General features: G+C 45.4%; 1 protein-coding gene across 1 annotated transcript in view; it reads left to right on the top strand.

Annotated features, from left to right (window-relative positions):
• Positions 1-26,054, top strand: part of DNAH5 (dynein axonemal heavy chain 5) — a 4,235,244-nt gene that overhangs the window by 2,349,132 nt on the left and 1,860,058 nt on the right. The window contains exon 44 of the mRNA XM_069613779.1: positions 14,660-14,836. Coding sequence (XP_069469880.1) covers positions 14,660-14,836 — 177 coding nt within the window. The remainder of the gene's footprint in view (positions 1-14,659; positions 14,837-26,054) is intronic.

Below are 26,054 nucleotides of genomic sequence, written 5' to 3'. Positions count from 1 at the left end.
GGTACTTTCGGAAATTGTTGTCATTTTGCATGCAAAGCTTCACGTAGGCACGTGCACTACAGCAGCATTAGTGCACCCCTTCCCATCACATCTGCACCTCCTGTGCTGTTAGAAACTGACCATTGTTGGGTCCCAAATGAAGTGAGTTGCCACCGAGTTCAAACTTTTGACAAATGATTTGTTAAGGACCACTGGGCCATTGAGAAATAAATAAAGTAGCTTAAGAAGTACTATCATCTTGAGCAGGGCAACCCTGCCCATCAGCGATATGGGCATTTTCACCCAGCGATGCAATTTGGACTGCAGCACCCCATTGTGTGCTCCCACATTTTTCTCATTTTCCCTGGATAATTTGACCAAAAATATTTTACCATATGGCCTAGTTGATGGAATTTTTGGTTGTGCGATCATTTCGCACAGCCTAAATTCAGTCAAATAGGCCATACAGTAAAATATTTCCGGTCAAATTGGCCAACTCCGTTCTCCTCCGCTAGTTTCCCCGGCTTCAGCAGGAGATGTTATGAGTGTTTCCCCGCCTCATAGTTATTCCTCCCACACCTGTAGCATGTACGGCCCCAGGATTTGCTTATATCATTTATAGAATTCTGGTGCAAGCCCATCCCCACAGGGTGCCTTACCCGGCGAGTAAGTCTATAGTTACTAGAATTTCTTCCAATGTAGATTTAAGAAGTCGGAAGCCCTTACAACAAATCAAATTTCTCATCCCTAGTCCTACCCCGGCGAGCCGCATATAGCATCTCATAGAATCAGAAAAACGCCTCCCAATATCTTCTCATGATCCGTGCAGAGTTCCCCTCTGTCATCTTTCATTGCCAGTGGCACTGTACTCTCTGATTCACCCGCACAAGCCTCACTGGAGGTCTCCTGGGCATCTTTGTACTTTCTATCCATTGTGGGCACTGCAAAATATTGTACCTCCCTATCTGCAAGAATGCAGAAGTTGTCCATCTCCCGTTTTTATATATCGTTGCATGCTTTGATCATGTTGCTTCGCCAACCTTTGTTTAAGCTCCCTCATTTTCCCCTTAACAACCTCTAGCTCGCTGAGAATAACCCCGACAACTTTAAATTCAGTGCTCATAGCAATCCCTCATATATACACCCTGAACGCCTGACATAAGGCACTCAGTGTCCACTGAGCCCTGTTTCGGCTCATAAAATATATCAATGTTTTCCTGTATATTGAGTTCAAAGTGCAAGTCAAGCAAGGCCATTGGCTATAACCTCCATGGCATTCTGTCTCCCGCATCCTTCCTCAGCGACACAATGAATGGTCAGACAATGTACGCAGCAGTATGTCACAGCCTGTCACTTGCCCAATCGGATAGTCTGAAACCACCCAGTAATCAATCCAAAATTAAATATTGTGTACCGTTGCATAAAAGGCATATTTGTGCGCAGCACTGTGCATGCTCCTCCAAACGTCCACCCATTGTCTTTCCACCATCCCTACAATCAGCACATGTGCTGCCCCAGTTATCCTGCTGGAAAGATCCAGCCCAATGTCAAGAATGGTGTTTATATCACCCTCCCTCCCCCATATTACCGGGACATCATGAGTTACATCGCACAATCGGAAAATGTGGTGGTAAAAGTGAGGATAATTTATATTCGGACCATACACATTGATGATCAGCAGTACAACCCCATTCAGCACCCCATGCACTATAACGAAGCGTCCATTCGGGTCACTCATGGAGGATACAAGCTGGAATGGCACTGACCTATGGAATAGGGTTAGAACCCCTGATTGTGTCGAGTAATCAGTAAAATATTGGTGATTCACCCACTTTTTTGTAAACGCCTCATGTAGAGCCCTATTGTCATGCGTTTCTTGCAGCATCAACACTTGGATCTTATGTCTCTCAGCATATGCCAACAATTTTCTATCCTTTATTGGGTTACTCAGTCCTGAGACATTTCAACTTTAAAAAAGTGAACTTCGCCCTATTTAATACTCTATGATCGCCCATTTCCATGTGAGTGACTTAGCCTTCCTCCTTCCTCAGGCCCATGCAAGAATACTCCTGAGGGAGCTGATAGATAACCACGCGTGTTTTAACCATTAACCCCCCAAGTCCCCAGCCTCATCACATCCCCAACATATGCTATGTATCCCCCGAACATAACAACTTTATAATAATGCTCTATTCTGCGACCTCACAACCAGAGGGCGATGGGAGGAGACCGCAGTCACACCGTTACTCAAGAGGCTCTTCACATAGGGCAGTGTGCTTCTGCCTTCTACACTGGTTTAGCCTGAAGAAACAATAAGGCCACTATGACCATTTCAAGGCACATAAGAGAGTGCAAAGTGCCTTTGCCATGGGACTTTTCTCTCAATTAACTTAGCCGCTTCCTCTGGCACCGTGAAGAAGAATGTTTTCCCTGATACCTGTTGCGCAGTCTTGCCAGGAGTAACATGGCGTATGTATACGCTGCTTCTCAGCAACTTCTTCACCCCCCATGAATGATTTTCACTCATTTTGGACAGTGATTGAAAAGTCTGGGTAAGGAAAAAACATGCTCGCCTCATAGCACAGCTCCCCCTTCTCCCCCACATATTGCAGTAGCAGGTCTCTGTCCCTATAGTTCAAAATGCGTGTAATGATCGGCCGAGGCAGAGCCCCTGGCTTAGGCACTAGCGAGCGGTGAGCAGTGACAGTAGGTAGTGAGTAGAATGACAGTTCCGGGGGCATCCAGGATCTTTTTCAAGAAGTCCTCCACAAAATTCTCCAACCTGCCCTGCTTATCGCTTTCAGGTACCCCAATTGTGCGGATATTGTTCCACCTCGAGTGAGACTTCATATCCTCACACTTAGCCTGGACAGTTTTAAATTATTTTTGCATCTCTGCCGGGGCGAACCGCAGGTTGCCTATGTTATCCTCTCTCCTCATGTTCCGCTCCTCCACTGTCGTGATTCTAGTGCTCTCCTGCTCTAGCTTGGTTTTAAGGGAGCTTAAATTAGAAGTAATTTCAAATTTTGAGTTTACCAAGGTAAATCCTTCCTGAATGATTCGAAGTATGCACCTTATGTCCAGCGCTCCATCCTACGCTCAACAACGCCCCCTATTAGGAGGGGTTTGATGTACGCTGATTTGAATGATTTTGGTACTATTCCTGTGTTTAGGTATAGATTCCTTAGTAGTCAGAAGTATAAGGGTGGAGTTTTATGGTTGAGAAGTTTTTTGTAGATACCTCTGGGCATGGGTCACTGGGAGATCCAGCGATGTTGGTCTTTTATTAGTTTGTCGAAATTGTTTTCGCTTATAGGTTCAAATTGATTGAGTGGTGTGGTGGTTGATAGTGTTGGTTTCTGGGAAGGTGTTTGTGGTACTGTGGGCTGCATCGATGGTCCGCTGTATTGCTTCAATTTTTGCTCTCAGATGGGTTGTGATGTTATCACATAGAGTTAGCGGTTGTGCTATGCACTTATTGCAAGAAGTTGTATTTTTTCTTTCCTTGATGATCTTGAACTGATCTTGAACATTTATTTTCATGGGTTTGTTGCCAGGATTCTTGCAGTGTTGTATACTTTTTGGGATTTCAGAACTGCTGATTTGTTTATTCGAATTTGTCATTGGTAGTTGGTTTTGTCCAGCTGGTTGTAGTGTTTTCTTCATTGTTTTCCAGTTTCCAGTTTTTTTTTGTTGAGTTATCTTAGTTCCTTTGTGAACCATCTTGCTGCGATTTTCTTTGGTGTGGGTTTGTAAAGATTTAGGGGTGCAAATTGATCTAGGGAATTTGTGATCCAGGTGTGAAGGTTCTCTTCCACTGACTCCGGTGGCATTCTATTTAGCTGTAAATTGTCAGTCTTGGTCGATTACAATCTATCTTTTAGGGTTTCCAGGTCAAATCTTTTCCAGTTTCTTTTGTTTCTCGCTGCGAGTTTTATATTTGTGGGTATCATGTGGCTCTGGATTTTTACGGTGAATGATATCATCTGATGGTCGCTCCATATGATTGGTACCTGCGGGGCGGCGGTCGAGAGTCCTATCTCTGGAGAAGATTACATAACAAGTGTGGCCAGCACTATGGGTGGGACCGTTTACAATTTGTTTTAAGTGAATTTCTTCCAGGAGGGGGGTAAGGGAGCTTGTTGTGGTTTCATTTGCTCTTTCGGACAAAATGTTGAAGTCCACCAGAACAATTATGTGGTCATGGTGTCAGGTTTGTCGGTTATATCAGCTTCTAGGTCACTAAGCACTGTTGTGTCCACTTCCTCCTCACCTGATTCTTCAGTTGAATCCTGCCATTTTTTGCTCCTCCTTCTCTGATTCGGCTTCTTCTTGGTGAAGAGATATGTCCTTCCCCGGATGGAAGCCACAATGTTGCTGTATTAAATAGCAAATTAACAAGGGGGGTCCTGGGAGTCTCTCTGCCGGACATTAGTCCTGGTTACGAGAGGCTTACCCAGAGCCTTTAGCTCACCATCTTTCACAGAGGAGAAATATCGAAAACATATCAGTCTTTGTCCTGCCCTGGGGCAGTCCAGCAACGAAATGCTAGGCAATTCTCCTCTGAACAAGAGTACCAACAGCAACCCCGGACATGTGTTTAGGTCTGGTTGGACCTCATCAGTAAGGTGGAGCTGTGCCTCTCTAAGAATAGTGAGCAAGGGGGCCACTAGGGGAATCCAGATGTGGACCCCTTGCTCACTATTCTTAGAGAGACAAAGCTCCACCCTGCTGATGAGGTCAAACCAGACCACAGGGAGAGATCCTTTACCCAGCGGAAAGCGGGTAGAGGAGCGTAGCAACAGGAGCAGGAAAAGAAAAGGTAAGAACGGAAAAAAAAGCAAAGGAATGTCGGAAGATATGGCAGGCAGCCGAAGTACTGAGCTGCAAACAGGACGCAAGAGTATGTTTTAGAAATCAGGAGAGGGACAGAGCGGAAACAAAGCAGAGGAGGAAACCTGGAAAGCAAGGCACCGAAGAACCTTGCAAGGCTGTGAAAGATATGGGTAGAAGTTGCAGTAGGCAAAAGAGGAAAACTAGCGTCAGAACCCAAAGCTAGGTAGTGACGGGTAGTGACAGGGTTGCAACGTGAAAGCGAAAGTAGGAGGCGGGGCTAAGTACCTGTGAGCAGAGGAAAGACAAAAAGACTAGTCAGATGAGCGGGGCTGCGTGAACAACGCAATGGAACAATCTAATGGCGGCGAGGCCTCCACCTGTTCCATAAGCGCCAGGGAGGCAGGCGTGTGACTGTATGCCCCCTCCCTAAGTGAGGACCTCCGGGTTTTCCTGTTTGTAGTCGATGGAAACTGCGAAGCAATCGAGGTGCGTGCACATGTGACCCAGGCTCCCAGGAGTCCTCAGAGTGGGAGTAATCCTTCCAATGTACGAAAAATTCCAAACGCCCCTTCCTGTACCTGGAGTCCATTATCTGGGTTACCTCATATTCCGTTGGTGTGGTATCCACTGGTAACCTTGGTGAGGGAGTGGAGCGCTGGTACGTATCTCCCTGAAACAACCGGAGTAACGAAGTATGAAACACAGTATGGATGTTTTTCATGTGTCTAGGCAATTTTAGTCGATAGACTACTGGATTAATTTGTTTCAAGACAGGAAAGGGTCCCAGGAATCGAGGAGACAACTTAGAGGGTCTCACCCAGTGTGGTAGGTACTTAGTGGAAAGCCAGACCAATGTGCCTTTGGCCCAATCAGGTGATAGTTGACGATGAAGGTTGTAATGAGTTCGATACCGAGCCTGACTGTCAAGCAAACCTTGGCTGGCGGTTTTGTGGGCCTCTGTAATGTTGGCTAGGATTTCATCCACAGAGGGTACTGTAGTGGCATGTAAATTCCGAGGCAGGATGGTAGTGGGATGGACACCTTAGTTGCAATAGAACAGACTCCGTCCGGTGGCCGTGTGTTTGGAGTTATTGTACGAAAACTCGGCCGTGGATAATAAGGCCACCCAATTGTTTTGTTGATGGTTGGTAAAACACTGCAGATACTGCTCTAGGGTTGCGTTCAAACGCTCCGTCTGGCCATTAGTCTGCGGGTGGAACCCAGAAGACAAATCTCTCTCGATGCCCAACTTGTCACATAAGACCTTCCAGAAGCGTGAAGTGTACTGACTGCCTCTGTCAGAGACGATCTTAGCTGGCAGTCCATGCAGCCGGAACACGTCTTTGGCAAATACTGCACCATGGTAGAGGCCGTAGGGATGCCGGGAAGGGGGGAAAAGTGAGCCATCTTAGACAAGTATCAACGGTGACTATGATGCAAGTGCAACCTTCGGATGGGGGTAGGTTCACGATAAAATCTGTCGTGAGGTTGCTCCATGGTCGAATGGGGATCTGGTCTTGATGAAGGAAACCTAGAGGCTTTTGAGTTCGATGTTTGCTCTGGCAACACGTAGGACACATGGAGACGTATCTACCCTACCGACTTACGCAGCAAGTCCCGGCCACCAAAACTGTTGTTGCAGGAGCTCCAAAGTGGAGACGATGCCTCTATGACCTGCGAAGATGCTATCATGGCACCATTTTAGAGCAAACTGCCTGGAGGTGGTATCCGGAAGATACAACCGGTCGTTAGCAAACAACAAGCCGTCCCGCTCACTGAGGGTATTTTGAGAAGAAAACCTGGGACCAGATATAGCATTAGCTGTGGCTTCTCGTACTGACTGAAGAAAAGAAGAAACCTGGTATATGATCCTATTGCAGGGAAGCACATGATCTGGTCGGTGGTCGGATGAGATGCCTGGTACTGGGATTCGAGAAAGGGAATCTGCCAAGATGTTATGGCTACCGGGCAAGTAAGTTACAGTAAAGTCGTACTGGGTGAAAAAGTGGGCCCATCTGGCTTGTCGGGAATTGATGCATTCCATCTGTTGCAGTACTTTAAGGTTTTTGTGGTCAGTCCTTATTGTGAAAGGGTAAACCGCAACTTTCAACAGATGCCGCCACTCCTCACAGGCGATCTTCATGGCCAATAACTCCTTCTCTATCACCGAATAGTTTAGATGACTGGGATTCAGTGTCCTCGATAGGTAAGCCACGGGATCGTCCATATCTTCCTGCTCTTGTAGCAGAACAGCCCCAATAGCGGCCCTAGACGCATCTGTCTCTACAACGTAGGGAAGGTTCTGGTCTGGCTGGTGAAGAATAGGAGCAGATCAAAACTGCCTTTTTAAGAGGTGGAAAGCCTCTTCAGCTCCTTTAGACCATGAAAAAGGAGAAGCAGACTTTTTCAGAAGTGCAGTAATCGGAAGTACAAGTTCTGAGAGTCGTGGTATGAACCAGCGGTAGAAGTTAGCTAGGCCCAAAAAGCGCTGTACTTCCTTGACCGAAGTAGGAGATGGCCAGTTAAGCACGGCGGTCACTTTCCTATGGTCCATTTCCACTCCACGCTCGGAAAGGAGTAAACCTAAGTAGTGCACTGTGTTTACCTCGAAGACGCATTTCTCAAGATTGACTTTCAAGTGATGGTCCTGGAGACGCTCGAGAACCTGCAGAAGATGTCTCCTATGGTCTTGTTGAGATGAAGAGAACACCAAAATATCATCGAGGTAGACGATGACACAATGGCTCAATAGATCTGAAAAGATCTGGTCCATGAACCGCTGGAAGATAACGGGTGCGTTCACCAAGCTGAAAGGCATCACTCAGTATTCGTAGTGACCGAACTGGGAACGGAAAACTGTCTTCCATTCGTCCCTCGTTCGGACGCGAAGCAAATGATAGGCCCGTCCCCGATCTAGTTTGGAAAAAGAAGATGGCCCCTTGTACTGCCTCCAAGATGTCACGTATCAGAGGCATAGGGTAATGGTTCCTAAAAGTGACTCGATTGAGACCCCTGTAGTCTATACATGGTCTTAGTTCCTGCGTGTCCTTCTTGGGGATGAAAAATAGAGATGCACCTGGTCGGAGAACGGGAAGGTTGGATCAAACCCTGCTGAAGGTTGGCATCGAGATAGGTACGGAGCGCTTCCTTTTCGTTGACGGAAAGAAAAAAAATGCGCCCAAAAGGAACAAGGGTGTCGGGAAACAGATCAATGGTGCAGTCCTCTGGTCGGTGTGGAGGTAGTTCTTGGGTTCTTGATCCACAAACACCTTGTTGAACCCACCTAGTTCGGTCGGAATAAGATGAACTCCAAGGGGCTTGGTGGAAGAGTTGCCGGAAGAGGAGATATCAAATGCCTTCACTGTTCCATACGCACAGTTGTTAAGACAGAACTTGCAGCAGAAACCGGAGGTAAAAGCAATCTGGTTCTTAGACCAGTCAATTGCTGGATTGTGCCTGCGTAACCAGGAGACCCCAAGTATAACTGGGAAGTGTGCCGCCCGGATAAGGTCGAACTGGATAGATTCTGTGTGATGGAGGACTGTCATGCACATTGCATCTCTGGAGTGGGTTATCAAACCGGAGCAAAAAGGCGTTCCGTCAACGCCTTCAACCTTCTGGTCTTCTTTGTTAGGGAGAATTCTCTGTAAAGGCAATTTTCCCAAACCTAGTGAGTCCCCCAGCAGCTTTGCTGGATTTTTGGGGTTTATTTTTTTCTCCTGCTAAGAGTGAGACTCTTTACCTCCCACTCTTAGACATGATTTGAGGTGTTCCTTTGACTTTGTATGTGTTTTATGGGCTATGGGGTCCTTTACCCCATAGGGCTTCATGTGTTTTTGGTATGTGGGTTACACAGCACCCTCCGTGACGTAACCCAGGGGTGTCTTAGCGACCCCCAAGAATAGACTCCATACCCTGGGACTGACTACTGTCTCCCAAGGCATGTAAAGTCACCATTGGCTTTACTAGTCTCAAATTGTGAACAGAACCAGTACAAACCATCATCTTGTGGATGTACTGGTCGGGGAAATTTGATTGCCCCGGGGTCTGTTGTTCGAGGGGGCACTGTCCAGTCCCCCCCCGACCGAGTTTTGGCTGATGGCAGTGGATACTACTTTTTATATTCGATCGCAAATATATTCCTATGGGATTTTCCCATTGTTCAAGGCTACCACTTTTTAAAATAGCCTCGAACATACCGCTGGTTTATTAAATTAATATAAATTCACCGGTTGGTATTTTTTGCCGAAACTTGGTTCCAAAATGGCATTTGTGTTCTCTTCTGTGACTCCAACCCAAGTCGAGCCCTTTGTTCCACTTTTTGGCGGGCTTCTCCACAGAAGCCTTCAAAAGTGGTGCCACTCTGTCTGGGTACCACAGGGGATGTGGGAGGGGGTTTAGGCACCCTGGACTGAGTTGCCTCGGCAACTGAAGTCGCACTCTTGTGTGATTGGCCCAAGTGGTGAGCCGCCCGGCACACCACTTAGCATGTTTGAGTGACAGCTAGGCTGAATGAATGGGGGTTTTCTGCATTAAAGCAGGGCTTTGGGGACTGGAACTTCAGAAGTTGCCACAGGACCTAAAGAATCCGAGGAGGGAGAAGCCGAGCCGACCTGCAACGACGACACCACCGGTGGATCCCTGCTGAACCGTCTCACCACTTTTCCCGACGACAGAGGAGATCTCTAGCCCGGAGAGTCTTCTTCCTTTGACTGGTGGGGATAACCAGTTTGCCCGTCTTTTCACCTTCCTGGACCATCTCGTGGCCGTCTTGCCCGTGCCAAGCACCCCGGCAACCGGAATACCACAGTTTACCACTACCGCGAAGAAAAGGGTGGTACCTTGTAAACGGGAAACTCCGCGGCTGGTTTCTTCCCTGGCAGTGCAACGACCTTCAGCTTTCCACCACGTCGAGACCTCCTCTTCCTCTGGACGAAACACCGACTTGCACCCGCTGCCAGGAACAACTGCCCCCCGCTGGAGCGTTCTTCCCACTTTCAGGTACTGTGTCCCGCCTGGCTTCCCTTGCGACAGATCGTTCCGGGTGACAGTACATCCTCGACTTTCTAACCTGGGTTAGCCTGGGGCCTGTTAACTAACTTTTCCTGACTTGATCTCAATCTTTTTGTGAACTATTTACAAAGACTCTTTGGGCATAACCCCACTATGTGATCCTGGACACATTTTGCTTGCTCTATCTAAGAGTGGGCCTGGCATTTGAACTTCCTTGCTCTCCAGTAGACTTTGCCTAACCTGCCTCACTGTAGTTCTTTGAAAAGTATTGAAATTTGTGTGCTTTCATAACTTTGCCTTTTCCCTCCCTTTTTAATAACTTAGAGTGCCATCTTATGTTAAGCGCTCACCTCTGTCTGAAAATAAGTGGTGTTTCTCACTAAGACTTGTCTAATAAGTAATCAGGGTTGTATGTATATAATAGTGACTGTGTGTTGAATTTACTTACCTCTTTTTGTGCTAGTGTAATTTACAAGTGTGTCTTTAAATACATAATTATATACATTTACACCAAAGCTCTGGTCAGTGTTTGCTTGTGCTACTGTATCCCTGTACCTATTGTGTATACTCTATGTACTGCCTAACTCATCTTGAGAGAAGTCTGACTGCTCAGCCACAGCTACCAGGTAAATCTGTGTGGTGCAGACTGCTACCAATTGGGTTTACTGCCAACCACCTGTAGTCCTAAATCTTTTGCAGTGGTCCCTAAGGGAACTGCACAGGTTTCTGCCTAACATTCTTCCTTCTCAACCTGTTTTATCTCCTTTTTGTTGGCCCATAGTATGTCCATAAAAGTGCCGGCTGCTCCGCAGTCTATGAGGGCCAGGGTATCAATAGTCCTTTGTCCTATGAGCAACTGGATGGCCACCACCATAAGACGGTTACGCTCAGTAGGTATTGCGGAGGATACTGTCATGGAAACATAGGGACTTGCTCGGTACCTCGGAAATACGTCCCCGCTAGTTCCGATATCGCCCATTACCCTGGCGACGAGGGGGCATCTCAGGACAATCCCAAAGGAGATGATAGTTAGATCCACAACGCATGCAGAGATTGCTCTCCTTTCGTCGTTTCCTTTCCTCCGGAGACAAAGGGCCACTTGCGGCCCCGATCTGCATTGGTTCTTCTTTGGCTTGTCGAGGTGAGGAGGGAACAGGGACTGAAGGCTCAGTTGGATGGGTGGGTGAGCGTATTCTTCTTCGTTCAGATCTCCGTTCTGACAACCGGAAGTCGATTTGCAAGGTAGTAGACAGAAGCTCAGGAAAGGTTGCTGGTCGTGGGGAACGGGCCACTTCAGCCTTAAATTCTTCTCCGAGACCTCACCTGAAAATAGTGTATTGTGCAGCTTCGGGCTACCCTGTGTCAGCAGCTATTCACTTAAAAAGCGAGATGTAGGTCAGTAAATCCAAGGGCCCTTGTCTGATGTCGAGTAGCTCTTCACTGGCAACTTGGGAAGTCTCTTGTCTTTCAAAGGCTTGTTTAAACTGGGCCGTAAATGCTCCATAATCCTGCAACACAGGATCTGCCCTGGTCACCATGGAAATGGCCCATGCCAAACCGTTGCCAGCTCGGTTAGAAATCAGAAATCCTATCCGGGCTTTATCAGACGAATATGTGTATGAACAAAAAGTAAAGTAGACTATACATGCCTCCATAAATTCCTTAAATTTCTTTGGCGACCCATCATACTTGCCAGAGGCCAGTGGCATTGGTGATAGATCGGCATGGGACTGTTCTCGTGTGGTTATAAGCTGTTGCAGAATATTGTTTTCCGTTTTTAAAGTCTGGACCTCTTGAGAGGCCCTGCACGGCATTGACCAATTCCTGATTCTGCTCTGCTGTTGCCATGTTGATGGATATTGGGTGTTGCAAACTGTCAAGTTTGTCGGTTACATCAGCTTCTAAGTCACTAAGCACTGTTGTGTCCCCTTCGTACTCACCTGATTCTTCAGTTGAATCCTGCGGTTTCTTGCTCCTCCTTCTCCAATTCGGCTTCTTCTTGGTGAAGAGATATGGCCTTCCCCGGATGGAAGCCACAATGTTGCCGTATTAAATAGGGCAGACACTGGACCCCCGCCCGAGAACGGCAGAATAAGAGGAAAAAGCTTGTAACCTAAAAAACCTCTTGTTGGAGCTAATGGTAAGTGGTAGTCCGATGACGGGCAAAGCCGCAGGAGACTTTCGTTAGGCAGTACGGTCAAAGGCCAACAATCTCGGCTAAGGCGCAGGTTGGAGACTCCGAGGGCGAGATAATCACTATCCGGAAGAAGCCCGGAATGTCCAGGAAGAGGGAGAGATCCTTGACCCAGCGGAAAGCGGGTAGAGGAGCGTGGCAGCAGGAGCAGGAAAAGAAAAGGTAACAGCGGAAAAGACACATGGTTTGTAGAGTGGTTGGCTATGGCGTCAATGAGATTTGTGGTGAAGCTGGAATTGTAGGTGGGCAGTCTGTAAATCAGAAGGAACAGTAAGTTGGATTGGTTATTGAGCTTGAAATTGACTAAGAGTGATTTCTATGTCGGTTGAGGGGAGGGGTTTTGAGTAGATGTGATTTTTGTGTGCTAGTCGGATTCCTCCTCCTCTTTTATTTTCTTTGGTACAGTTTATTAGTTTGGAGTTGTCGGATTTGGCCTTGTGGGCGATTACTTTGTAGTTGTCAGATAGCCATGTTTCTGTGAGGAACAGTGCGTCTGTGCCGCCTTCGCTTAAGAGGTTGTACGTTTCTGCTTTCTACTTTGCCATGGAATTTACCTTGAGTAGACTGCAGTGTAGTGTGTGGGAGTTGGTTTGTTCTTGGTTAAGTGTAATTTTGTTGTGTTGCGGTTGGGGCAGTTACCAAGTCGGTTCTTCGGCTCTTTCTTGGCTGAGCCTGTTTCTTGAGGGGTGCATGGTTGAGTCATCTGTCCCTTCGTTTAGCAGTTCCATTAAGTTGCGCAGTGGGTTTCTCTGTTCTGATTAGTTGTAGTGGAGTGTTTGATTATCCTTATGGTCCTTTTTCCAACCTCTGGTTATGTAAGGAGTGTGTATAGTTAGGGATTCTAGCTTAGCTCTAGTTCTTATAGTTGTTTTTCCGAAGCTGTTTTTAACATAGTTCTGTGTGTTGTGGTGGGTGGCTTGATAGTCTTTTGGGGCTCACTCTAGTATTCATTGGGTCCTTTGTTGTGGGTTGTTTGTTTTCCGGTGTAGTGGGGTTGTAGGTGGAGAGGTAGTGGGAGATGTAATGTCTATGTTCTTGTCTTTATCTGTATCTTTATTTCATTTAGGAGCGGTTGATGGTGATTTTGACGTGTTGCTAATTGTGGTAGGTAGTTCCTGTTGTTCGACGGGGGTATGGTTTAATTTGTTTTTCTTCTTCTGTTTTCCATTCTTGTTTTCTTGTCCTTCTTGGAGCGGGCCATTTTTGTGGTTGCAGTGTTTCATGACTGTTGTGGGTCAGTGTTCCACTGCAGATCTGGTTGTGCGTTAAGCTGTTATGGTAGTAGGCTCCCTGGCTGGGAGGCTCTCTGTTGTTGGTAGTTCCAGTTGGTTTTGATCACGTCCGGTAAGCCACAGTGTTCAGCGATTGTTTTTTTTAAACCTTTATTTTGAGATTTGACAAGTGCATCACATATGTCCAACAAGTGTTGGCATTATACATTTTAACATATAGCAGGTTATGCATTTTCTATTTGGGGTTCACTTTGCATTGCACGTGTGGGTGGCTTTTTTCATGATATCAGTCTGGGCTCAGTAATGGTCATGTGGGTTCGTTGGCTAGGTCATTGGCTGAACTGGATGATTCGTCTCCTGATTTGTCGGGGATGTCCCGTGATATCTCCTCAATGGGGCTCAGATATCTTTCGGTCTGCAGGCAGACACCACATTTTGTACATATATTTCTTCAGTTTCCTGTACTTGAATTAGGTCTTTCATCCAGTGTTCGGCAATTGTTGACTGGATAGATCGATGTTGGGCTACACACAGTGGCAGGTGCCTTTGCTGTGGTTATAGATGCCAAATTATTATAGGCGTGTGGTGGCTTGTTAGTAATAGTAGATGTCAAGGTTCGAAGTGGCAAGGATTGGATTGGAAGATTCCAGGTGGTTACGTTGAAGAGCGGTAGAGTTCAGATAATTGAGATTTAGAGCGTCAAGGCACGGTCAGGTTTTCAGAGTGTAGGAGTTTAAGGTGACCAGCAATCAGAATAAACAAAATGTTGTGGGCCGTCCGGAGCAAATCAGTACATATCAAACGCGTCTGATTTAAAAATAGCAGCATTCGAGATGGTAAGTCTCTAGGATCAGGTAGTGCAAATTTAAAATGAAGAGATTCAAGAGCAGTAGGAATCGAGTATGTGGAGTTTTAAAGTGGTTAGGTTTAGGAGGAACAGAATCAAATCAGTATAGTTTTAGAATTGCTAGGTCTGTAGTGGTGGGTGTTCAGAAAGGCAAACTTTAAGGCAGCAGGTCATGTCAGTGCCATTATTAGAGTGGCTGAATTTCAAAAGCCAGCACTGTTTTTGAATAGGTAAATTCAAAAGTCACTAAATTCAAAGCAGCACATGTTTTATTTTGTATCAAACAAGTTCTAACTTTACCATTGTTTGGGTAGCATAGAATTCTGGATGATGTCATTCACGTATGGGGTTTATTTCTAACCATGAATAACTTGATTGATATGGAGCAATTAAGTTGAGAATACTTTTGGGACTTTTGGGACTAATATCTCGCATTGTCTAAAAGTGTAGTTAATAAAGCCTAGGTCTTCCTCTAGGGTGCTAATTTTGTTAATGTTGTCAGTGAGTTATTACTTTAATAGCTTAGATTTATGTTCACTTTTGACCTTATATTCACAGGGATGGTTAAAGAAGCGCTCTCTTCAAGAATCTGAAACTCTGAGACAGTTGTATGCCTCATCCTTCTCAGATTTGTACCGCTTTAGCATCCAGTCCATGGAATACAAAATAGAGATGATGGAAGCATTTGTGATAATGCAAAGCCTTAACTTGCTTCAAGGACTCATCCCTCCTAAGGTAAACTGACACAGTGATATTCATGTTAAAATGTATTATTTATTGAATCAATAAAGGTAGGTTGTTACATGTCAATGTTTTTAAAACAAGTTGTTTTGTGCTATTTTCATGTTGTGAATTGCCTTATGTTCTTCTTTTCCGTTGAAGAATTTTCTCTCAATGATTGTCGTGAGTTTTGTGTCCACATATTGCAGAAAACCTTAAAATCTGTGATGGCTATTGTGGAAAGCCCTTAACCAGACATTTTGTCATGCAGCTGTGTACCCTCCCGAATCTCCTCCACACCTTGTTCTTCCAAATAACTGTCTCTGGTCTCCGTCTGTTTCTTCTTTCGTATTCGTCTGGATTCCGGGGTTCTTCTCTCCTTTGGACTTTTTCTCCTTCTTATCGTGTAAGTAGGGTCGAGCTCTCTGGGAAGCCACTTTGACTGGTATAAGCTCTAAGTCACGGGGAACCCTGAGGAGCCAGCCCCAAATTCCAGGGGAAAAGCCAGTGGGCACCACAAAACCCTGGGAGGTGTTTCAGAACTTGTTCCGAATTGATGGTAAAAGATGACAGTCCTGTCTGGTAAGTTTGTAGGAACCTTCTGGAGCCGCTCCTGCGGTTCGAGTGAGGAATAGGCCCCTTGGTAAGTGGATTGCTCCTTGAAGCTTCCTTGCCAGATGGCGCGAGTACCAGTTTAGAACACAAGGAGAATCAGGACAGGTATACCACCTGATGGAGTCACCCACTATATGGAGGACTGAACCCAAGCCAGAGTTCGTAAGTGGCTACAGGAGTTTTGTCTGATCCAACGGAGTGAGTAACTGAACCCTCACAACATGCTAGGGTTAGAATAGCAACAATGCCAGAGGAGATACGAGGATGAGAAGGAAGACTAGAACAGAGCGAGAGAGCCGGGCAGAGAGAGAGTGAGTTCCTGTTAGCGGCCGGAAAACAAGGACAGACCAGGCAGAGCGAGTCAGAGGGAACGCGAGGTACGCAGAGCAAAAGAAAGCAGAGCAAGATCAGAGAAGGACAGAATGAAGCCCACGGTAATTAGCCTGGATAAGGTTGAGCGAAGAGGAGCGGTAGGTTAAGTAGGAGTTAAGGAGAGAGAGCACAGAATGCAGTGTGAGCGCTGTGATAACAGAGGACCCCGCAAAACGTGGGGACCGAAAGCAAGAGGGAGAGAGCACAGAAATCAGCGCGAGCGCTGTGACAACAGAGGACCACGTGAAACGCGCGGACCGAAAGCAAGAGGGAGAGAGCACAGAAAGCAGCGTGGGGGCTGTGACCACAGAGGACCCCGCGGAATGCAGAGACCGAAAGCAAAAGAGAGCGAGGAGGAATCCGAAAATGGAGGAATGAGAGCGAGCAAGGGCAAAAGGCAGAAAAGAAAGCAAGGCAAACTCTGAGTAGGACGATGAAAATTTGAGAAGCACTGTAGAGGGGTAACTGTGTAGTAACACAGCAGTGATGAACCAAAGGAAGTGACGGATACAACAAACCGTTCCAAGGGAATGTTGGGTGAGGACTAGACAGAGTCCTCTAGCGGAGACAGAACATATAAGCTAGAATCTCCACCTTTGCCACAGTTTCCAAGGGTGCAGCCTGACACATTTGTCTTGAGTTAATTGGAGGTTCACCACTACCTTTTCCCTTTGGTATCAGTGATGCGGTTAGCCTAATTATTTGTCCCTAATCTACTTTACATCAAGTGCAGCAGGTAACTGCTTCCTAATAGCTGTTTAGCAATCCAGAGGTAAACCTTATTTTTATAGAAAAAGCAATATGTTTAGGATCATCAATACTTCATCACCAAGTTACCTGGTGAGTGGGGGGTATATCTCTCTTCTCTGCATGTGCCTCTCGAACGGCCTCCCTGGCCCTCTCAGATTTGAGCCAGCCCTCCTGAAGTTCTGGAAGCAGCTCAAGGCCCTCCTTTTCACCTCTGCCTTCTCTCTCTCTCACTCCCTTGCTAATTTATGTATTTATTAATAGTGTGTTTTGATACAATACTGAACTTTTCGCACATCATGTTACATCAAAAATTACATATAAATCAAACATTTTCAAATCTCCACATCTTAAAATATAATTATAACTCTAAAAACATTAAAACAAAAACACATGCTTAAAAAGAGCAGAAGAAAGGAAAAGATCCCTTTCTAAGTATTTAAAACAACATCCAAAAATTTGAATAACCCTATAGACAAGAACATGACAAGAAAGACTCTTTGAACTTAGCACAACCAACTAACAACCATTCCTTACCTAAGGTAAACATCACTGACCCAACTACCACATTCTGCTTCACTAAAACAACTATCCTCGAAGTGGAAAAAACTATATTCTCCCTCAAACCCTCCAATTGTAAAGGAGATATTTGTACAGCGTACATCATAAAAGAGGCTGCAAGAGACCTCTCCCCCTTTATCTCCAAACTGATTAATACCTCCTTTGCCTCTAGTACTGTCCCAGCCAATCTCAAACAATCATGGGTGCTCCCGCTTCTCAAGAAGCAAACTCTAGACCCACTTATCGCTACCAATGACCGTCCCATTACAACGGTACCATTCTTGATTAAAATTCTAGATAAAATTGCATACTTACAGATCCAGAAACACCTCGAACAGCACAAACTCCTAGGGGTCCGACAGTCAGGATTCCGACCATTACATGGGACGGAGACTGCACTGATAGACCTGAAGACCCAGATCGATGAGCTGAGAGATCAAGGGAAAACAGCATTATTGCTGCTAGTCGATCTCTCAGCTGCATTCAACCTGGTAGATCACAAGGTCCTCTGTAGGCATCTAAATACTGCAGCCCACTTCTCCACTAGCGCTGTTAAGTGGATAGAATCATTCTTGAGTGAAAGAACTAGCAGAGTATTCTCACCCTCTGCAGCTGCGGATCCCACCCCTATCATGTGCGGGGTCCCCCAGGGTTCTTGTGTGTCTACCACTCTCTACAACATATTCACCAAGCCACTGTTCGATGATCTGGACCTACTGGGTGTCACCTACACGAATTACGCAGATGACACTCAGATTCTCCTCCCGCTTTCCGGGAATCATGGTAGGGACCTGGCATTGGTGAATAGAATCTATCTCATCATTCAGGCATGGATGGCCACTCACGGCCAATGCCTGAATGATGACAAGACAGAGCTGATAATCCTTGGCTCCCCTTCCAACATTACCAAACTAGGGCATGAATACGCCTCCTTCATTATTGACGGTAGTAACACCATCGTCTCCAGCGTGGTAAAAACCTTGGGCTTTTACCTTGATGCAACGATGTGCTTTACCAAACAACTAAACTCTCTGGCGTCCACCACCGCCTACACCTGTAAGCTGATCAGAGCAGGTATGCCCTTCCTTTCTAATGATTGTCATGACCCATAGAACTTGCCTCTTCTGGACTTCCTGGTCCTTATCGCGACGGGGGTTGTATTCCTTGTTACTCCCAACATGGCCGTGCCAAGTGACTTGCCTCGCACCAGCCTTCACGTCGCACACGGCACGTTTTATAAATTGGCCATGCCCCCGCGGCCCCGCGCGTCTCAACGCTATCATTAGGTAGTGACTTGACGTGTGTGTGCTGTTCGGCGAATCCACTATTCCTAGTTTCCTGGTTGCTTCTTCCTTCCTTTCACCCCTTCCCTCTAATTCTGCTCCCGGAATCCTCATCCCTAGCGACCGCTACCTTTTTCCTGGACATCCTGGAACTGCGACCTTCCCGGAACTCTGAACGCGCTCTGCAGCCAGACGAGACTCGAGCGAGCCTGCCTATACAAGACCCGATCCGTCCACAAGAGGAATCCTCCCACGGAACAGAGCAAGAAGCGAACCCAGGTGAGACGGGGGGAGATTTACGACAATGATAGCTGTCTCATACTCGCCAGAGCATTAATTTTATCAAGATTAGACTACTGCAACGCCCTTTACAGTAGTGCTAATAAAACCACCATCCAAAAACTCCAAATACTACAAAATAATGCCATTAGGGCTGCACTAGGCATCAATAAAAGAGTGCACATCTCTGCTATCAGATGTCATCATAAATGGCTATCTACCCATAACAAAATACAACTAAAAATAGCCTCCTTGACACACAAAGCCCTTCACAACATGGCTCCAAGTTATCTAACTGACAGAATATCTAGAAGAACATCCAGCAGACCATCTGGAACCATTAACACTAACTGTCTGGTAGTCCCCAGATTCAAATCTTCCAAGATAGGCGGTAACAGTTTCCCTGTGAAGGCCGCTAAACTTTGGAATTCCCTGCCACACCAGCTGAGAGCCGACCTCCCCTACTCTTTCTTCAGAAAGAATCTCATCACTCAACTTAACTTTTCTGAGAATTAGTTCTCCTCTGAAAATGGGTTACGCTACTATGACTTGCTGCTATATTATAAATATGTATATTGTACACCCCCAATTACCATGATGTAAATAACCCCACCTTTTGCGCAACTTAACCTGTACATTATATTTTGTCTTGTGTAATGTGATTTGACTGTACATTATGTAACTTGTAAGCTTCGCATAACCTTCTGCGCTCTGCTACTCTTGAGTCTGGTGCGCATTATAAATTTAATAAACAAACAAACAAACATTTCATTTGTGTTTAGGATTCTAGTACATAAGTCTGCATCTAATACGCTAGGGCGCATATCAGTTTTTCTCAACCACAACGAACGCAAAGCTGAACAATACACACACAAATGCTTCAAAGTTTCATCCTCCACGGCACAATATCGACCGTCTTTTTCCCTTGGGGACCTTTCTCCTTTTCCCCAGTACCTCCATCGTGGGGAACAAATTTAGTTTTAATCTCAACGTTTGGAACCTGAATTCTCTGGACGGGTGCTTCTTCAAATATGGAGCTAGAATGTTATAAATCTTTATCAACCAAATAAAATGATCGTTAAAACATTGGTACTCCAGCAAACCAGCCCTAAACTGTATCCACACATGTTTAAATAAGTTTTGCTTCACATTGTCATGGACAGTTCGTGTGTTGAAGATTCCATTTTTAAAAGAGTGTGTGTAAACCATGCACCCCAGTCCACCAACACCATAAAGTTACCTTTTACCCACATTTCATTAAGGTGTTCAAAAAACGAGGCATTGGGCAGAGAATCTATACCAGCATATAACTGCAACTTTCCCCAGTCAGTTACTGTCTGAATTGGGAGTTGCCCCAACTCAAACAGTATCCCTGCTCCTGGAACTGAGGCCGGTAGACACAACACCCTTCTCCACAACTTAGCCTCCAGCTTTAACCAACAGACTCCATCCTCCCTAGTGTGAGCCCCAAAAACCAATATAGGAACAATTTTCTGTTTAAACAATGTCATTATAGGTAGTAACGAAAACTGGCCAAACTTGGAATAAGCTGACTGGTTGCTGCCAAGAATTTCGACTTTACTTCGACTTCTGGTGCATTCCTACCCTTTCCATCAAAAATACACGCGCCCAGGTACTTATACATGTTAACCACCTCCAACTCTTGGCTTCTCATGTTCTATCCACATTTTTTCCATTAAAATCTCCCCCTATACAGCACCAGAATTTTTGATTTCAAGCTATGGAAATCATCAACCACCTGTAAAGCTTTTTGCAGGCATATCCGTGTCATGTCACAGATGACAATGTCATCCCCGCATGCTAAATATTGTACTGTTACATCTCCCAAATTGGGCGGGTTTGTCCTAAGAGTTTTTCAATAGGCAAGTGATCCTTTATGTAAAAACAAAATAAAAACGGACCGAGTACACACCCCTGGCGCATTCCCCAATTCGTCACTATACAATAATAAAAAAGTACAATGTGAGTCCAATCTGAACTAAATTTAGCTCCACGTTGTAAGGCCTCCAAGATTCCAATTAATGATTCGGGTCATCCACTATCATGCAGGCTCTTCCAAAGAGTTGCCCTATTTACGTGATAAAATGCTTTACTCACATCCAGGAAGGCCAGATAAACCAGCCTCCCCTGCTACTTAACTTGCCCAGAAAAAAGCATCAAGACAAAACTATTCAGGGCAATTCCCACTCCCTTCTTAAAGCGTGCTTGGTAAGGATCCAGACAGTTAGCAGCCCTAACCCAATCTTGCAATTCTTTCAGGATCATCTCAGCAACATTTTTATTGGAAGCATCCAACAGGGAAAGGGCCCTGTAGTGCATTGGAGACAGTCTATCTCCTCCCTTAAAGATCAGGACAATCAAAGCTGCACACCAGGTCCCCGGAAACTTTCTATTTAACAAGATGTTTTCTAACAAGTGTGACAGAAGCTTGGCCCATAACAGAACATTTGATTTAAAAGCCAAGTTAGACAAGCCATCCGGGCCGGGGGTATTAGATTTTTTACTCAGCTTAATCAGAAAAGCAATATCATCAAAATTCCAACTAAGGGCCCCCTGCCAACTGACATGTGCAAATTGAGTACACCCAGACACCCCTGCCTTTACATATACTTCAGTGAAATGTTTTACCCACACGTCTTCAGATATTGCTTGGATTTGCAAATATTGGTCTGTCCCCCTTGGCTTAATCAACTGCCAGAACCTCGTAGTGATATAACCCAACATGCAGCTCATCATTTTTTCAGCATCGTTGATCCTCATAAGGAGTGTTTGACCCTTTAAACAGTTTTTATAAACAAAATATTTCACTGTGCGGACCTCCTTGAACTCCGTGGGAGTCCTCACCCTCCATATCGCCCCATCTCTAGTCACATCTGCTTTTTGCGCTCCTTGGCCGAAGGATCAAAGCCATGATTATGCCCCACCTTCCTTAATCCCTTTTCCAGGTGCTTTACTAGCATTAGACCTCTCAGAATTTACCTATCTGCTGCCTGACTGGCTGCTTGGTTGCCTCAAAGTCTCACTGGTTCCCAGGCTCCTTCACAACCAGTCTTCCTTTGCACTGCCTTCTGGCCTACCTAGCACTTGGGGGCTGTAATTGTAACCCCTACAGCCACCGCTCCTCCATGCACTTACCCAGGGACACGTTGCCCTGACTGCACTCGCTCAGAGGCATGCTGCCCTGATCGCACTTCCTCCTTCCTCTCCCTTGCACTTCTCGTCTGCTTCCCCCTGCACTTCTTTGTTGTCGCACTTGCACAATCCGAATGACGCGAGGCCTGGTAAGATAGTTTGTCCTGTCCTCCCTATGTTTTCTCTCCCTTGTCTTTTGACGCCTAAAAACACTTGTGTACAGGTGCGTTATAATTGCCATATGTCATATCATATCATAACCTCCACTTACTTGTAAATTGATGTTTTAAGTCCACCAACCCAATGTTAGGAAGTCGCAGCGTTCAGCTTGTCTGCTAGCGCCACCATTTTGGTTGTGAATCATTATTTATGTTGCTGGCGACATCATAACGTTTGTGACGTCAGACGCTTAAGGTCCGACGTCAGACTCATTTACCATATCAAAACAAACTGGATTGCGATCGATGCTGCGACATTAGATCGATCTTGAAACCACTGTCTCTACTCAAAAATGTGATAAAGAGCGAGCCTGATACAAAGGATTCCTAGTGCTAAAGTCTGTGTTTCACTGGCTGTGTTCATATATTAGCGCAGGTCATTCAGCATGCATACATGTACGGTAACTGACTCAATATTTCCAAACAGAAGTTCCCTTCCACTCTACCATCAATGGAGTGTTAGACTTATCTAACTCTCTTGCTTCACTTGTATGGTGACACTGATCCACACTATAACAATTGTCACTATAATTGTAGTGGCAAGGTGTTGGGTAAAGCGCCTCTGTTGGGCTTCTTTGAAACGCTTGCTGTCCTTGAAGGCAAACCGCACATAAAGGTACCCTGTGTTCAATGGACAGAACTGCATTGGCCCCGCATTTTAAATGGGCCTATAATGGACACTGTTGCTAAATCGGTTGTGCGTTCTCTTACACAATTTGGAGGAATATATCCATTCAACCATAAATTGTCAACCGGTGACCCCCGAAGTAGAACCTAAAGTGAGAATATTCTGCACTTATCTAAACCGCCCATCCCAAATGTCCACATAAAAGTCTTTGAACCTTATCTATGAATTTACCAAATAACTACCTATATATTGGGGAGAAATCCCCCATCAGACCCGCTATCCTCAATATCTCAAAAAGTATAATGGCCATGGTGGTGGCTTTATTCCACAATGTTTTTCACATTATAAATGAATACATTTGTACAACTCGCTATCATTCCTTACCTTCCAGAGTTGCATGGATGGGTTATTCAGCTATGTATTACAATCTACAACCTTAGTATTCCAGATGTACATGATCTAGCATCAACTGAGCACTAATGTGCCACAAAGCAACTGCTATTTCAAAAGTGTAGAGTTGGTACCAATAAACAACTCATCATTATTTCATAAACGGTAAACATAGTGAGACTCTTCATTCTTCACTTTGGGACACAGTGAGGTTGCACCAGTGCTTTTGCAGACGTGAGAACTTGCGGTTAATGTCACTCTGGGGATGACCAATTGATATTGATATTTTATTGGTATCCCTACAAAATATCCCCTACAAAAATATCGCCATACATATGGCCGTTTGTCTCTCCATAGGCGATATTTTGGGGGGGATATTGTGTGCGAGTGGGGGCTGTGGGAGTGTCCCCCGCACATTTTAAAACAATGCAGGGTTTGCAGGGCTGTCCCCCGCAGGGTCCATGGGTCAATATAGCCGCAAAAATATGACGATATTTTTGTATCGCAATATTTTTGCGGGGATATTAACACATGGAACCATTTTATTTATATTGCGCTCATACACAGGTGTTTCAGAGCGCGCCCAATACCAATCACAGTTGTTTCTGCATGCCTAACAGGATTTACCTAATCCATTGGATAACGGAACAATTTGTAGTAGTTTGGTAATTAGGTACAATGGTAGTGGAGGCAGGATCACAAAGTATATTAAGGTTATCTATCAGATATATGGACACAGAAACCAGCACTTGTTTTGTTAGTGCGGACTGCGTGTGCAATTTAGTAGTGCAAATGATTTAACTATCTATGTATTTTTTCTCACGCTACCTCTTAACCTGTGATGGTTACCCTTTGTGGTCAACATTTAATTCACATGTGGACATATCATCTAACTTGACATGTGCTTACTAAACAATTGGTAATGTATCAAATATTATATCTTGTATGTATTAGGGCTGTACTTTTGTATATTTTTGGACTGTTATTGGGGTTTTAAGCCCTGAGGAAGACCTGAGGTTTCATGACGAAACACGTGTTGGCTACCCAGTAAAAGAGAAATGCACCAACAATTTATGAGCCATCAATGATTTTGAATGTGATTGTTCATGAAAGGACATTTACTATTGATTAGGGTGTAGCGTTTGGGTGCATACTCTTGTGTATGTACTGTGGGTCTTACCTTAGATTGCAATGGTCCCTGGAACAATCACTGCTTTTGTGCTGGTTGCAGACCCTGGTAAAGTTTCTGAAGCACTTGGGTTTCAACTCCACCATTGGCTTACTGTCCCTTGTCTTGAGCACCTCCTAATGCTTGTCTGTCTTCCTTTCTTTGTAGCAGATCTTTTCCTTTCCCTCCTCCCATATCTCCTTCCTTATTGACATGTCTCCCTGTCTTCTGCCTTTTCCCTACTCTTTGGTTTGTCTCCTTGTTGTCACACCTGGTTCTCCTCCTCTCCGCCACTTCAAGCCTCTTGCCACCACCTTCTTGATGTTATCTTTACTCTTCTCTTCCTCTGGGTCTTTCCTGTTGTCTCTGCTTCAAACCTATAGCTACTTTCCCCTTGCACTCCCTCCTTTTTAGTAGGGGCTATTAGGTAGCGGGGTGTTCAGGCAAAAGCAATTAAAAAGCAATGTCAATGTCCAAGAATAATTGGGCCTCATTACAAGTATGGCGTTCTGTAAACTTACCAGCACCCTTGTTTCCGGACCGCCACACTATGAGTCTGCCTGCCGGGGCTGCTGCGCCCAACAGGCCGTCCCTGCCGGGCGCATCAGCTCCAGTAGGCAGAGTCGTCACAGAAGAACGAGCACCGTTAGCAACAGTGCCAGTGCTTCCATCTCCCCACTGGTGTCCGGTCATTTGGTCGAAAATAAATGGTCGAATGACCATTTGATCGAATCAAAATGGTCGAAAAAAAAAGGTCGAATTTATTTATTTATATATATTTTGTTAGTTTGGTTGCTTAAAAAATATTTTTTAATAAAGAAAAAGGGGGGTTGGGGGGAACCCCCCATAAATAAAAAAATAAAAAATTCGACCTTTTTTTTTTCAACCATTTTACATCGATCAAATGGTCATTCGACTATTTATTTTCGACCAAATGACTGGTAACCCTCCCCACTCCCATGGAGTCCTATGGGACTCCAAGGGAATGGGGATTTACACAGTCCGGTGGTGGATTTCCCGCGCCGCCGGGACTTGTAATGTCCCGGTAGAACCGGGAAGTCAGGCACCAGATTCAGTGTTACAGGGTTGACGGCAACCCACCGCTGGCACCGGTGGTTTGCTGCCAAACTCGTAATGAGGCCCATGTCTTTGAACCGCAAGAAGGGTGGCTTTAAAGTACTATGGGTCTTTAAAGTAGACGGGGACCATTGCCTCTTCAAACACCTTTGTCTCTTTGTCTTGGGTGCTTGACAGCAAAACCTTTGCGGGCTTAACTGTAGTCGAGCCAGTTATGAGACATGAGTCACGTGGATTCAATGGTGAATTGGAATCAAGACTGCTTCCAGCTGGGGCTGTTTGCGGATCGAGTCAATGCTTGAGATGGTTTGAGTCGATGGGTCCCAACAACTCCCTTTGGTGGTAGAGCCAGATCAGAACGATCGCGTTTTATTCATTACAGCTCTTTTTTACTGCCGATTTTTTACCAATTTATTTTACCGCATGGGGTGGGTGACAAATGGGGGTTGGTGAGGGACAGGGTGGGGGTCAGAAGGAAATGTGTAGTGGGGGTCTTCCACTGCATTTATCAGGGGAATTAAGTGTTAAAAAAACAGCTGCAGGAAAAAAAGCCTCAGTGAACTAAATGTGCGATAAAAAGAGAACTGTGGGTTCGAGTCTGCGCTCTGGTTGAGGTTAAATGGATGCTTCCACAGCAACAAACCAGCGGTCAAGTTGCAGCCACAGTGCGCTTTAATGAGTAGAGTCAGTGTTGAAATAGCTCGAAGAAGCAAGTAAATAGTTTGAAGTCCTTAGAGTGCCA

The sequence above is a fragment of the Ambystoma mexicanum genome, chromosome 5p (genome assembly GCF_040938575.1).
Source record: "Ambystoma mexicanum isolate Mex_15411 chromosome 5p, UKY_AmexF1_1, whole genome shotgun sequence".
NCBI classification, from domain to species: Eukaryota; Metazoa; Chordata; class Amphibia; order Caudata; family Ambystomatidae; genus Ambystoma; species Ambystoma mexicanum.
This window is presented reverse-complemented; position numbering and strand designations above follow the sequence as displayed.